At 37.9% G+C, this 14872-nt stretch overlaps 1 protein-coding gene across 3 annotated transcripts in view; it reads right to left on the bottom strand.

Annotated features, from left to right (window-relative positions):
* Positions 1–14256, bottom strand: part of LOC117401662 (tenascin-N-like) — a 35847-nt gene extending 21591 nt beyond the window's left edge. For all 3 annotated transcript variants that reach the window (XM_059031667.1, XM_059031668.1, XM_034002449.3), the window contains exons 1-3: positions 14123–14256; positions 3919–4375; positions 3352–3726 (exon numbers count right to left, since the gene is read on the bottom strand). In XM_059031667.1, the coding sequence (XP_058887650.1) occupies positions 3352–3726; positions 3919–4315 (772 nt within the window). In that variant the 5' untranslated portion in view covers positions 4316–4375; positions 14123–14256. The remainder of the gene's footprint in view (positions 1–3351; positions 3727–3918; positions 4376–14122) is intronic.
* Between the last annotated feature and the right edge of the window lie 616 nt (positions 14257–14872).

The following is a 14872-nucleotide window of genomic DNA, read 5'->3' as shown; positions in this document are numbered from 1 at the left end:
TCTGCCTAGATCAAAGGGAAAACGTCAGAAACAGACTTTTCAAAAACAAAATTAAATCATGGCGACAGGCAGCAAAGGGAGGAAGAAATTTCCATTGCAATGTTATTCTGTGGCTTAGGAGAAAGTAAAGAACTGTAGGGGAGAAGTCCAGGCATAATATTAAAGAAAAAACAGAAATGTATAAAAGTGAAATGGAGACTGGTGACCACAAAAGTGAGGAAAATCTCAGCTTTCCTTCTAATCGGAACCAGGCTTTCCCATTGAGATGCACTACTTATTCAATAGGTCTACATTTCCATTACTCAACGCGCGCCTTTACACAAGTCTGGGTAGGGATTCCGCTGATGAGACATTTTTGTCCAAATAATCTTTCAGGCACACAGCTAAGGAGAGTAATATCTGCTTCTAAAATTTCACAGGCACACTTAAGCACTTAATGACACCTGACAATGGGAAAAGAAAAATAATAATTCTGACAGATTCCTTCATGAATGTTTTGTAGCCATGCAAAATCAAGATTTACAGTATGTTCTTAACCAATGTTCATCATGATTGTAAAATGTAATTCATTTTCGGGACTATTAAATGAAATTACAATCAACATGTGAAGCTTCTGGTGTTTTATTTGTTCCGAGTATGCTAATATGGAAGTTATGGCACAATCAAGACTGATACAACCAGAAGCTTTAAATATACTGGTAATCTATAATTATACAAAACATCCAGCATCTTCACCTAGACCACTTCACTTTAAACTGTTTTAGTTTTCTTAAGTTAATATGCTAGTTTATGCCACTTATTGGTACACCAATTATTATCATAAAAAAAGTTTTATTCAACTTAGGACACAAATTTGCTGGCTCAAAAAACATTTAAACCTCTTTAAACCTCAAACGTGAAATTTAGAATGCATGCCTATGGCAAACTTTGAAGCGAGACCGTGCAGCTATCACAGCAATTAATGCACACTGTTGACACTCGTGACGGTTTTTATTGTTTCCCTTTCTTTACTGTTCATTAGAAGTGGAATATCAAATGGCTTCTGCTGTGTTATCATGTGTGTCCCATTAGTACTGGAAGAAGACCACATAAGAGAAAGAACATTTGTAATGGGTAACATACTACCTTCCTCAAATCTGATTTGCTGCACACTTTACAATGAGGGGATTACCCGAGGGCATGGTGTCTGAGGCTACTGATGCATGAAAGCAGGGGTGCCACATGTGGATTGTGCTGATCTGGAGTTTTAAAGAAATGGAATCTTGAGGGGCCAAAAGAATTACAGAAACGCCCCTTTATCCAAAATCACGAAACTTGAGGATCTTTTTTTATTTCTTTTTTTTTTTTAAATCCATTTTTATGTTGTTTTTTTTTTAACTGCTACCTATTGTACAACTAAATAGATTTGGATTCTGGTTTTAGTTTGTGTTTTACCCTAGGGGTATAAAGTCATAAGTAGTCACTCATTAATATGGGAACTCTCATTGGTAAATGTGCACAAATCAACAGATTTCAATACATCTTGAATTGGGGATGTTGAACCTAAAACCAACAAAAAAGATTCCCATGCATCTGCAGCTTTAATAAAAAATCAGACAGTATACACATAGACACAGCTAAGCTTATGCTGGGAGAAGTGGCTTTCTTAGGAGTTGTTTGTCCAGCTGCTTTGAAATTTGCCACTCAGGAATGTAATGTGGTGACCAAAGCTGGCATACCACATTTGATACTGGTATCAAAGGATACTTTATAAGGAGTTGTGCATTATTGGTGACCACAAGCCATTGTCCAAAGTGACAAAGCCATGAATGACCTTTTTGCATAATCATGTTAACTGTACAAATTGTTAAACGCTCTAGTGCCCCACAATCCTGCTCAATATTAATAACTTTTAAAACAGTATTGCTTTCTATTTGTAATGTACATACGTCAAAGCCAAATAGGTATGCTATTGCTATTGCAGCAGTAGTAAGTAATTAGGTTACATATTTAGTGTTAATTAAGTTCTATCTATAACTACTCAGATACAGCAGCTCAAAATGCTTACATTAAATATGAGTGGAAAAGGAAAAGAAATGTCACAGTGTGCCAGTTACCCCATGGCTATAAGAAACATGATTTTGTGGAAAAGTAATTTTACTCCCTAGGGCTCATTCTAGGCTACATGCTTCTACAAAAGATACAGGGCAACTCGGTTGGGATCTCATTTAATTAAAAAGGTAAATTAAAGGCCTCCTTAGAGATGCAGCCATTTAGAACTCTTCCGAGATTCGTGTTTTGTTGACTTTCATCTTGAGATTGAAATGAACAGCAAACAGGTAGCCTGAGGCACCACACTGCCACGTCAGGAAATGGTAACAATCTTGAGAAATAAAAAACCCAAGCAGCACTCTGGGAGGCACATTAAAGAGAGAGCTCCATACATTTTTTTGTTGAACAATATAAAAGTTTTTTAAAAAGGTGAGCTAATATCCTAATATCGCTTTGACTCCGATCACCATGCATATGACTAGCATAGTAGCTGCTTAGTTTCTATCAGATAAAATATCAATTTGCCCTGATTGTTTCCTTGAAATGCTTAGGTTGACTATACATATTTTAACCTATTGTTTACTGCATATCCTAATGTAATTATCACTATTATCTGCTGTATTATTGAATTGTGGTTTGTCACACTTGAACAAAAGTTATTGTATTTCTTGCTCTTATTGTATTACTTGTATTGTAACACTTACGATTGTAAGTCGCCCTGGATAAGGGCGTCTGCTAAGAAATAAATAATAATAAATAATAATACTGCAGTAAGAATTATAAGGATAGGTCCCCATACACTGAACACCTCACCCCATGTGGAAATTATTTGCCTTAAGGCAAATGGGTCATTCGTCTAGTGAGGAGCTACTTTGGTCACGAAACTGATGTTTAACCATTGTCGCCTATAGCCATTAAAATACAATCTGTCTGTTTAACTGAATGATTTTCAGGAAAAGTGTCAGAAGTAATGACATCTCTCAACAAGACAGATTCATTAAATAATATGTATTATTCTGAAAGAGCTGAAGCTAGGTAGTAGTATACATATTGTAGTAGTAAAATATTGACACATCATTTCCTTTTAAAACTGTTAGCTTTCATTTAAATGCTGTCTGTTATGAAAATATTCTCTTTTTGCACATTACAAGCAGTTAACAAGTAGTGTGTTTCTAATACAGTAGATTGACCTCAGATACATGATGATTTCAACCTACTATCAAAATGTTAGAACTGTAGGAAGTCTTCCAAACTTGCATCTGGTGATGACCACATATACATGTGAACAGGTAAACATATCTAATCATATGTTACATTTACCTTGGGAGCAGTCGTCCCCAAAAAATCCTTCCTCACAGATGCAGACCCCGTCATCACACTCCCCGTTGCTGCTGCAGTCGTTGAGGCAGGTGCGCTGGCTGCAGTCCTCGTCTGTGAAGCCGGAGAAGCACTGGCACTTGCCGTCCACACAGCGGCCCTTGTCGCTACAATCATTGAGGCAGAGCTGCTCGCTGCAGTCCACACCAGTGTAGCCCTCATAGCAGATGCACTTGCCATCCACACACCGCCCATTGTCATTGCACTCGTTTGGACAGCTACGCCTGGAACAGTCCTCACCCTCCCAGCCCTCATCGCAGTCACAGCCGCATGTATCCCGCTTGAAGGTCCCGTGCCCACTACACAGACTAGCCAACCCTATGGAAGAGGGTTGGAGTTAATCTCAGCAGCAGTGCATGACTGAAAATTGTCTTTCACTACTCTATTACAATACTTCATGCTTGTGTCCAGGAAGACTTGTCTAACAGTCAATTACAATCACCTTTTTAATTTGTATTGCATCTTTGACACTTTTCTTTTTAACAATGTCATGCAAGTCAATGATGTTACCTGCTCCACCGCCACAGCAGCCTTGGGAACACTGGTCCTTCAGGTAGGTCACCTCCCCCTCCAAGCGGTTCAGCCTGAACAGCACAGACTTGAAGGCCTCTGAGGCACCACAGTCACACTTGGGTGTATGCAGCCGGATGTTGTGTTTGAAGACCATGTTGTTGTCTGCATCCAGGCCCACAGGAGTGGCCACAGGTTCGGTACCCTCGTCTTTGGCTGGGAGAGAGTCCAACTCCACCTTACAGTCAGAGGACGTGGGCAGGTCAATCTTATAGATGTGTCTGAAGGTGACTTCATGATCTCCTGTCTGGTCTGGGGCTGGTTTGTCAGCAGTGATGAGAACGCTGCAGACACACAGCACCCCCAGCAGGAGGAGAGGTCTAATTGATTGAGTCATTATAAAATCCTGCAGAGCTGGTTATGCTGAAAAAGGTCCTATTTAGAAAATAAATCCTACCTGAAAAAAGAAAATACAAACATTACATTTCATGCCATGCTTAACTAGATAGTAAACTGTCATTCATTCACTACAAAATAGCTGTCATTCAAATCCCTCAAAAACACTCCTTTCCCCATTCCAGACCTCTGCTCTAAGCACAACCAAACAACCAAATGCATACTGTATGCATATAAAATATCAATGTTATCTGATGAGGTTAAAAAAAATGTGGCAGTGGGTATTGTAATGCTTGACTGAAACCTGGCACAAACAAAATGACAATTTTTTGTTTATTCAACTTGTACTAACTGGTTTTGGGTTATTTGAAAAATGCCGCTCTGTTGGCCGTGGAGGTGGATTTATCTTAGTGTATAAGCTAGTATTCAGCTTGAGCCTCATTCCTATCCCTAAGTACACTTTATTTGAATGTCTATTTTTAAAAATCCCTGCTCCCCAGCCTTTGCTTGTTATTACTGTCTATAGAGCTCCTAAACAAAATGCTGACTTTTTAGATGAATTCTCTGACTTACTATCTCTGCTGTGTTTTAGGTTCGACAAGATTCTAATCCTAGGTGACTTCAATATACACACTGACTCTGAACATTGTAATCTGGCAGTGGAATTCTTAGCTCTTTTGGAATGCTTTGGTCTCACTCAGTCTGTTCATACTCCGACGCATAACAAAGGTCATACATTGGATTTAGTTATTAATAACTGCCATCTTGCTTTCCATCTGACTATTCTAGATTTGGGTATATCTGACCATATGGCTATTTTACTTGATTTGGAACTTACTGTCCCTCGCATTATCCCTACACGCTCAGTAAAATTTTGAAACTGACATTCAGTTGACCGTGCTAGGTTCTCTGATTCTGTTCTTTACTCACTCTCTGCTTTCTCTGACTCTAATACACTGGAGGAAAAGGTGCAGGTTTTCAATAGCTCCCTAGTAAATACTTTTGACACCCTGGTCCCAGTTGGGACCAGGTCTGTCAATTATATTCGCTGTGCTCCATGGTATACCTTCCAACTGCGCTCTATTAAGGCTTACTGTCGTAAAGGAGAGCATTGGTGGCGGGACCCTGGTTCAATGGTGCATCTGCACATGTGGAAAGAATCATTGATTGTATATAGGGATGCTATGGCAACAGCCAGATCTAGCTATTTTTCAAATATTATTGAGAATAATCTAGGTAATATCCCAGATACCTGTTTTCTACTATTGATCGGTTGTTAAAGCCTAACTTCTGCATTACTTTATCAGCTTCATGTCAGTTATACAACAGTTTATTAGAATATTTTAAAACCAAGATTGATAACATTCGCCAGCACATTCTCACCTCCTCTCATGATGCTTCTGTACAATCTTTTAGTTTGCCTGGTTTTGCTGGGTCCTCTCTTTCTTGTTTCACTCTGCTTACCTCTGAATCTCTTAATGATCTTGTCCTTCGAATGAAACCCACCTCCTGCTTACTGGATCCTATTCCCTTTGTTCTGTTTCATTCTTGTCTTGCAAATCTTAGCCCCTTGGTGTTAAATATTTAAAATGACTCCCTGAGCTCTGGCGTGTTGCCAGCTGCTTTTAAAACGATGACAGTCACTCCAGTGCCTAAAAAAGCTAACATGGCTTTGGATAATTTTAATAATTATCGTGCCATCTCAAATCTGCCCTGTCTCGTTAAAATATTAGAGCGAGCTGGCACTTTGCAATTAAATTGCATCTAACTGCAAATAAACTCTATGAACCTGTGTAATTTGGTTTTCGACAACTACACAGTACTGAAACTACCCGTGTTAAAGTTACAAATTATCTTCTTATGGCAGCTGACTCAGGGTGTTATCAATTTTAATTCTTTTGGATCTTAGTGCTGCATTCGACACTGTAAATCGTGCTATCCTACTTGATAGGTTAGAAGGTTTGTTTGGCATTTGTGACATTGCACTAAAATGATTTCAGTCTTATCTTACTGGGCGTTAACACTTTGTCTTTCTTGGTGGTTTTAGTTCTGAGGTTGGGCTGGTAACATATGGTGTCCCACAAGGCTCAATTTTGGGCCCTCTACTATTTAGTATTTACATGTTTCCCCTTGGTCACATACTAAGATTACATGGCCTGAATTATCATTTTTATGCAGATGACACCCAAATTTATGCACATACTAAATCTGATGTTGATGTTGCTGCCTCTGTGCTTGCTGATTGCATTTCTGATATTAAGAATTGGATGTCACAAAAATGTCTGCATCTTAACTGTGATAAGACGGAGGTTATGTTGCTAAGCACTGCCCACCTGTTACGTAAAACCAATGCTGTAAACTTGTCAGTTGATGGTACTATGCTTGAGTTAAGATCCAAAATGAGAAATGTGGGAGTTATTTCTGATCCTGGATTAACTTTTGAACCTCATGTGCAGAATACTGTTAAGGCAACATTTTCCCACCTTAGAAACATCACTAGGATGCAACCTATGCTTTCTGCTTCTGTAGCTGAAAAGCTGGTTCATGCATTTGTTTTTTCGAGGATTGATTATTGTAGTTCTGCTTGCAGGCGTCTCCAAAAGCACACTGTCCAAATTAAAACACGGTCAGAACTCAGCAGCTCGTATCCTGACAAGGTCACGTTCAAGGGATCATATCACTCCTGTTCTAAATTCCCTGCACTGGTTGCCTGTCAGGTTTCATGTTGATTTTAAAATTGTACTTCTTACTTTTAAGGCTTTACATGGTTTGGCTCCACAGTATTTATCTGATCTCTTATCAGTCTACACCCCTTCACGCAACCTTCGCTCAACTGATCTTGGATTATTATGAGTTCCCTCTGTTCACCTCTGTTCTATGGGCGAAAGGGCTTTTTGTTGTTATGCCCCAAAACTTTGGAACACCATTCCTAAAGAGATCAGGGATTCTGCCACTCTTAATGTTTTTAAATCTAACTTAAAAACCTACTTTTATAGAAAGGCATTTTTATGACTGTTTTTATTTTCTGTTGTTTGTTTGTAAAGAGCTTTGAGATGTTGCTTTTAAAGGTGCTATATAAAATAAAGTTTATTATTATTATTATAATGTACATATTTGCAGACATGGTAACGTGCATTCAGAATTAGTTTCTTCCTCCAGATGGCCCTGCAGCTGATACCAAGCTATTTCTATCTTATCTATGTGGATCAATAGAGTGCTAGTATCCAATACAGCGCTACAGCAGTACTTTCAATAGAGCGCTACAGCAGTACTTTCAATAGAGTGCTACAGCACTTTAGAGTCTAGTACCAAAAAACAGTACCTTTCACAAGCACTTGATTCATCTGACACTTTTGACAACTGAGACTATAAAAATGACCAGCTTGAATAAGAAAAGCAATAGTTGTTCTCTAGGAAGCCAGCACAACAAAATAGAATGTGATCCATCCCTGTCACTAAAGATAATATAAATCGTCCTTGTTTTGGGAGGGTACCCTCATACATCTTTCAATGTTCTGCTGTGACTGCAAACCCCTGGTTATAGATGTTAAGAAGGCCTGTGTAACACTGTTGACAGACAGGATTGAGGAAATGGCTTAGAATGTCAGCCATGTGCAAATAAGGTTCAAAGTTTGAAAAGACAAGCTGCTTGTGGTTATGTTTTGCATAATGCACTCTTGAAGCATGTAATGTTAGGCTGATAAGAAAGTAAAGTTTTCATACCTCAAGTGGAACTAGACACAACAACATACCACCCACTTCTGTGTTTTATATGCCCTGATATATGCAATCCTAAATAACTAGTCTGTCTTGTAAATTTCATTCAGGTTCAGGCTGATCGTCATACAGGTGTGAAAAAGGAGGTTTCACAAGGTACAAATGTAGATACTTCTCATTCAGTGGCCTGAAAGTAAAACAAGTTGAGCTTAACTGAAGCAACACAGCACCTTAAATCAATTAGATTTCAGAACTGCTATTTCACAACAAGGCTGGTTTAGAACCACCACAGATTCAATCAAAGTAAACCTTGTGATCAAACATGGGACACCCTCTACTGTCCTATTTTCTAATAGAATTATCACTCTGTCTTTGAACTTGTCTTTGTATTGATGTCTGCTGGCTACACCCATATGAAATAAAAGAGACCCTTGGGCAGGGATCCTATCTATGTTTCATATTATAAGTGGTCTATCTCCTGATCTATATCAGATGTTGTTTGTAGGCCTAGATAAGTGACTCGTGCTTTAGCATTTCCTGAACTGAATCAGACATCATAGTTTCTTTTTTTCTTAGTTGAGTTGTATGAGCCTGTGGATGCCAGGGTGATTTGTTACAGTTACAGTTACAGTGTTGTAATCACAACGGTTGGCTGGTGAAATATAAAATGCAAGACATTCTGATCTTTATTCTTATTATTAGGACTAGCTAAAGAGAATTTGAATGGCAAAAACTTTGGAAGAACATTTTAAGTAAGAAAAATGAAGATCCAGTATTTACTCTCATGCGTCAGTACCTTTTTTAGAGCACTCATCAAAATAGCACCACTAGCACGTCCTCCAAAGAGTCCCTGTAATTATAGAAAACCTCAGAATCTTACATGTGCAGATTCTCTAACCAAACAGTATACAGCCAGCCTTAAATTATACAAAATCGCTCACCAAAGTTACATACGGTGTGGAAGACTTTTACACAAAAATGATGTAATTGCCTAATGTCATCCAAAACATTTTTTTCTAGGGGGAGGTACAATTATATATACAACAAAAAAGAGTATTTAATAAAAGACTAAAAAGAATCCTGAAAGTCTGTATTTTAATAAAGCTCTGAGGCCAACCTCAGGATTTGGGAAGTCTTCCTTTTTCCTTCACAAAGGGTGTGTCGCAATTAGATAAAGCTTTTTTGGTTTCTGTGTTTTAATTGTGAGGATTTCTGGGCTAGGTTTGTGATGTGGCAGTTTATACTATAAGACTCGACTGCTATGGTTTGCAATATTTAAAGTGTATCTTTCCAGTCCACAGGCAGCAAATTTGGGTATTGGTTTAAGACTGGGTTTTGGGTTTGCAATAAACTGTCTCACATTGCGTTTGCTCATTGCTTCAATACCAGTAGTTTGTTTTCCATGTACATTTAAAGTAGTTATTTAACAGAGATTGCTTGGCAAGTAGTTGGCTTAAAGCCTATTGTGGCAGTGTGCCCCGCCCCTGTGTGTATTTTGTGTTTTATGTTGCCAGTTATATGTGGATATAGTGGTGCACGGGATATAAATGGGTCTGTGTAGCACGAGTGATTTAAAATATATAGTTGTATTTAGGCACAGGAATTGCACAATCACATGCAGATAAAATGTGTATTAATATGTGAGCACAGGGAGTGCACTAATTAGTTCACATGCTGGGATCCAAGTGAATAATTCATTAGTAATTGAATCCCAGCACAGCTGCGTAAATAGTTGCACAATTCACTCACTCAGGGTTGTGTGTTCGTGAGTGGAGAACAGGTGTGGAGAGGAAATTAAAATAATAAGTAATTAAAAATAACAATAACAAATGCTACTCATTCCAGAGGACTTGCATGATACTTGTTTAGGGTTGGTCCACCGTTTGTTTGTATGTCTGTTCGTTTGGCCATTGTGCCGTTTATTTTCTGTGTTTTGTTTTCTGTTTAAAGAGCATTCACCATTTGACCTCGCAGTACTGTGTGTTTCTTCCGGGTCTGACGTCACCACTACAAGCCATCCTGTGACACCTACCCAATAGATAACCAACTCGGAGTACAAAAGTTGCAGCACAACTTTATCCAGCACTACTCAATGGCAGTGGGTTATCGTTTAACACTCTGCATCTGTAATCTACACTGCATCAGGCTGGTACTTCCTCATCTAGGCATGCCAAGGATAGTATCTGTGTGGTAACAGTATTTTAAAGCATAAGCGTGATAAGTGTAATAAAATAGATCAGATGTCAAAAGGAATGGATTGAAGGTGGTGGGAATGTACCAGGTAGAAAAACAGACAATAAACTGATATGACTCTTTAGTTTTTACCTTTTGGGGGAAATCTGCAGCCTGGAACTTATTTCTGCTTAAATTCAGTATTTATTTCCTCCCCAAAAAACTGAAAAATTAGCTTAAAATCTAAGGCAATTATTCTTCCGCCACACAACCACTGATTTTATACACAAATCTTGCAGCTTGCTGGGAGCACCACGAAACCATTCATTATGTAAAATATGACATCACCAGAGTTCTATCAATTGCGGTTCAAATGTTAATTACAGAAGACGGTTCCAATTAACCTATAAGGTGTATATATATATATATATATATATATATATATATATATATATATATATATATATATATATACATATATAGACTGGTGTATTTATGCTGGTAATAGGCTTGTAGATTAACCAATGTATCAGGCACTTGTACTATAGATTTCCTGCCTGAAACATCGCAAGCTTTCTATTAACAGAGATCACCATTTTCCAGGAGAGCTTCTGGAGGCTTTAAATATCAGTGTATTAATAAACCACATCAAAGGCAATATTTTCTCATTACAAAGACCACCATATTGCAAAGAAATGTATCACTTTAGCTTTCTAGCTACCAATTCACATCACAAAGACTCTCTTAGTCAAGTTGTTTAACTTTCTTATAATGATATATTAAACTTCACATTTTTATAAATATATATTTCCTTGGCATCTGTTTACTGAATTCTTACAAAGTTTCACTTTTTACGAAACAGTCACTTCATTTGCTTGTCAAGTTTGCTAAGACCCTCCAAAGGAAGTTTTAGCTGTATGGACACCAGCTTCCTACCTTTGGAACCTATTGACAAGGCAGGAGCCAGGCCTGTGTAAAGGGATACTAGAATAAAGACAAAGTGCTTGTGACTTAGTAACAGAATAGGGGTTTCCCCTTGACTACTTGGAGAACTGCCCTCGCTGAGGTGAGGCCGAAACGATTGACCTCCAAGGCTGGGAAGCAAGGAACTTTCCCCAAGAGGAAAAACTAGGAGGACAAAGCAAGGTCTCCCTGGCTTACTGAGTCGTCTAGTTGAGAGAGATCAGACTCAGCCGACACTCTGAGGCCACATGGAGAGCCTCGCGATCTATGCAGGGAGAACAAAAGCACTGGAAAAGATAATAAGAAATAAACACATAAAGAGGGCCATCCACCCCACCCCCCCAGCTGTAACAGATACCTTCAATAGGTTGAGTCAAATGACTAGCTTGAAAATTGGGAGCAAACTTTGCTCTCTGAAGGGGGAGACTGGCATGGGTGCAAATGAATAGATTTAACAGGAGAATGGAAAATGAAATATAGTTAAAGTTATTTGGCCGTGAGGTCCCTCTGGCCAGCAGGAACCTTCCTCTCAGAGGGCGAGGCGACATAGTTGGCCTGTAAGGTCGGGAAGTGAGCTTCACTTGCCCCCCGAGGGGACCATTGCAGAGGTGACACAGCAAAGTGGAGAGGAAGGGAGGATGGAGGAAACTGATAAGCAAGAAGAGAATTAGGAAGCTGGCTACGGTTTAAATAGGATGACTGACAGGTAATTAAAGGTTGACTGACAGATATTTTTGCAGGATGACATGGGGGAGGAGTCCTGGCTCCAGCCCCCTGAAATACACTAAGGTTCTACTTTGCCACTATGTCAGTCAAACAGGCATGCTCATGCTATAACTTGCATGTGGTTTATATGACAACAACATTTTAAACATGTAAACACATGTTTGTAATGCAAGAGAAACATGCATCTCTAAACTTGATCCTGGTTTTGAATATGTATTGCCATTATTAGCATGTAACTTATTGTCCACAGTAATAACTTAGTCTTAAAACAGGTTCAGCCAATTTGCAACCAATTGAAAACATAACAAAGACACAGAATATAAATGGAGTATAAATATCGAGTAGTCAATTAACCTTAAACAAATCTGTCAATACAAGCTTCTAAAACTGTGTTTTACATGTCGTCTGAAGCATTTGGTCAGTATTACATAAGTGTCACTATTTTACAAGTGTGAAAGCAATTATACTTCAATCAAAATAACTGATGCAAATTGCAGTTCCAACCATAATAAACAAAGCTGTCACTTCAACTGGATTCCAAACCATTCCATCTTGATAAGGTTTAGTTGGCATTGCTAACTGAGCATTTTAATGTATAATGAAGGGTTCAGAGTTAAATGTAAGCCATTGTTCACATCTGCTACTAATTTGATCAGAGCTTCCTGTGAGTCCTTCTAGCCACCATTGGCTTTTCTACGCAGCAGGATGAGTGAAGGATTGAATAGGGTTAGGGTCCCGCAGTATTTGAAATGGTTTCAGGCATCAAAGCCTAGAATTCCAGACTAAGAATGCACACAGATCTATATCATGATAGCAAAATGAGGAAAGATCTCTATAAACTTGAATTATAAACCTAAATTAATTTATTGAATTTTAAAAGCAATGTATTATATGTGAGTTGCATGAATAGAAAGTAAACTATTTTACAGAAAGTTCACTGATCCTTTTTTTATTTTTTTATTTCCAGCAAATGTGTACAAAGGTGCTATCAGTGAAATCAGCAATTATTTAATATCCAGCAATGGCTTAGAAATGAATAGTCAGTACATATCAAGGCACAACCTGTCTTTCACTTGTTTTGCAATACAGACCATTGCATACAGTATAGTTCAGTTATACCAAGTCAGACTCAAACATGCAGTGCCTTGTTGTCTGCCAGGCTTCAGGACACTATATTTCTGTGAAAAGCAATCTATACAGTTGCAGCAACAATCTTTTCCTGATCCAATACCATTCCAGATCATCTCCCTGTTTATAAGTATTTGTTTCTTCACATGAAATCTGTACAGGTTTAAACACTTAAGAGGTAAACAAAAAAAGGCATAGCTTTTTACTAAACTAGATACAGAACAGCTATGGCCAAAAGTTTTGCATCACCTAAATTTTTATATATATGAAACTACAAAATGATATTGCAAAAGTCTACCGGAAGCCACAACAGTACTACAGTAGTTCATGTTAGATTTTGAAATGTCACATAAATGTTGTCCGTTTTTCATTAAGTATATGAAAACTATAAAGCGGTATGTAATTCAATATGTTAACATAACATTATTCAGCAGGTTTCATTCGACTTTATGAATCAAAATTACTATATTCTATAGGGTGATGCAAAACTTTTGGCCATAGCTGTTCTGTTTTATGATGATCTTTCATTAAAAATCATTGTCAAATTTGAAATACAATTACAAAACGGTTGAAATCAGCATCAGATTTCTGAGTGTACAATAAGGGAAGTGTTATCTATGAATGTACAGTAAGTGAAGTGCTTTTTATTTCCCTGGTTGTGGGCATGGTCATGCTTTGTCAATCCTTCCTTAAAAAAAATGTTTTAAGATTCTATCAGTGATAGTTAAAAGAGTACCCAATACCACTCGAAGGAGATTGACACCTGAAACATAATAGTATTTTCACGGGTGCTGTCAATTGCACTTTAGCTATAGGCAGTTCACATTTAATTGAAAAAATAACTGGAGAGTAGTTGACCTGCAATGTAGCTACACTGACAGCACTGACCTGTATTGTATTGCATTGTGAAAAGTACTTGTATTTTGTAGTTAAATATAGCATAACTGAATCTCCATTCTACTAAAACAAAATATAGGCAACTCAAATAATTATAATGTATTTGACAATCTAATTGAAATGATTGCTATGATGTGCCGTTTCCCTAAGGCATCACTTAAAATGACATAGAAACAAACAAAAAATGCATACATGTCTTTCTTACCTTTTTAATATATACTGACAAGCTAATCTTCTCCTGCTGCAAGTTTGAACTGCTGTGTCTTCTCAAAGCAGAAATCTATAGACACCTGTTGCCAAGCCAAGGACTACTGGCTTTGAGGTGAGAGTTTCCCAGTCACTGTGTGCCTCTTCCAGCTTCTCCCAAGAGTTTAAATCTCCTTCCCTTCAGCCCCCGGCAACCAATGGGAACTCTGGGTGTGTCCTCTGCACTTTAATGAAGGAATGAAAATAAGGAGAGATAATAAGAAATTCTTCTCTTTCTGTCTGGAACAAATAACACACCAGGTCTTTTGTTGTCTTTTTCCTTTTTTTATTATTTTTTTTTTTCAGGGGGAACCTTCTGGGTTGTTTTTTTCTTTTCTTTTTTTTTTGTTGTGCTGCCACAGAAGCAGGATATAGCTACTTCAGTAGCTAATTTTAAAAAAGACAAATTAAAAAAAAATAAGCAATTAAAAATGAAACTATTCAAACTAATTGGGACCTGGGGTAGCTTTTAAAATCAATTTGTTTGGATAATCAGATTAATAATATAAAATTGTTAGTATGATATTCAAGATCAATCAACCTACAGAAATAATTACAATGAAACCCATGTGCATGGCATATAACGTATGGAGCTTTAATTGACAGAGATGGAGCGTTCAGATCTGATTTCCATTACACGAGAGTAGATGTTAAAACTTCATGCTGATTTGAACTCGGCTCTCGCCAAGATAAGCACCAACTAAGACGT

This window comes from Acipenser ruthenus, chromosome 10 (assembly GCF_902713425.1).
Source record: "Acipenser ruthenus chromosome 10, fAciRut3.2 maternal haplotype, whole genome shotgun sequence".
Classification (NCBI taxonomy): Eukaryota; Metazoa; Chordata; class Actinopteri; order Acipenseriformes; family Acipenseridae; genus Acipenser; species Acipenser ruthenus.
This window is presented reverse-complemented; position numbering and strand designations above follow the sequence as displayed.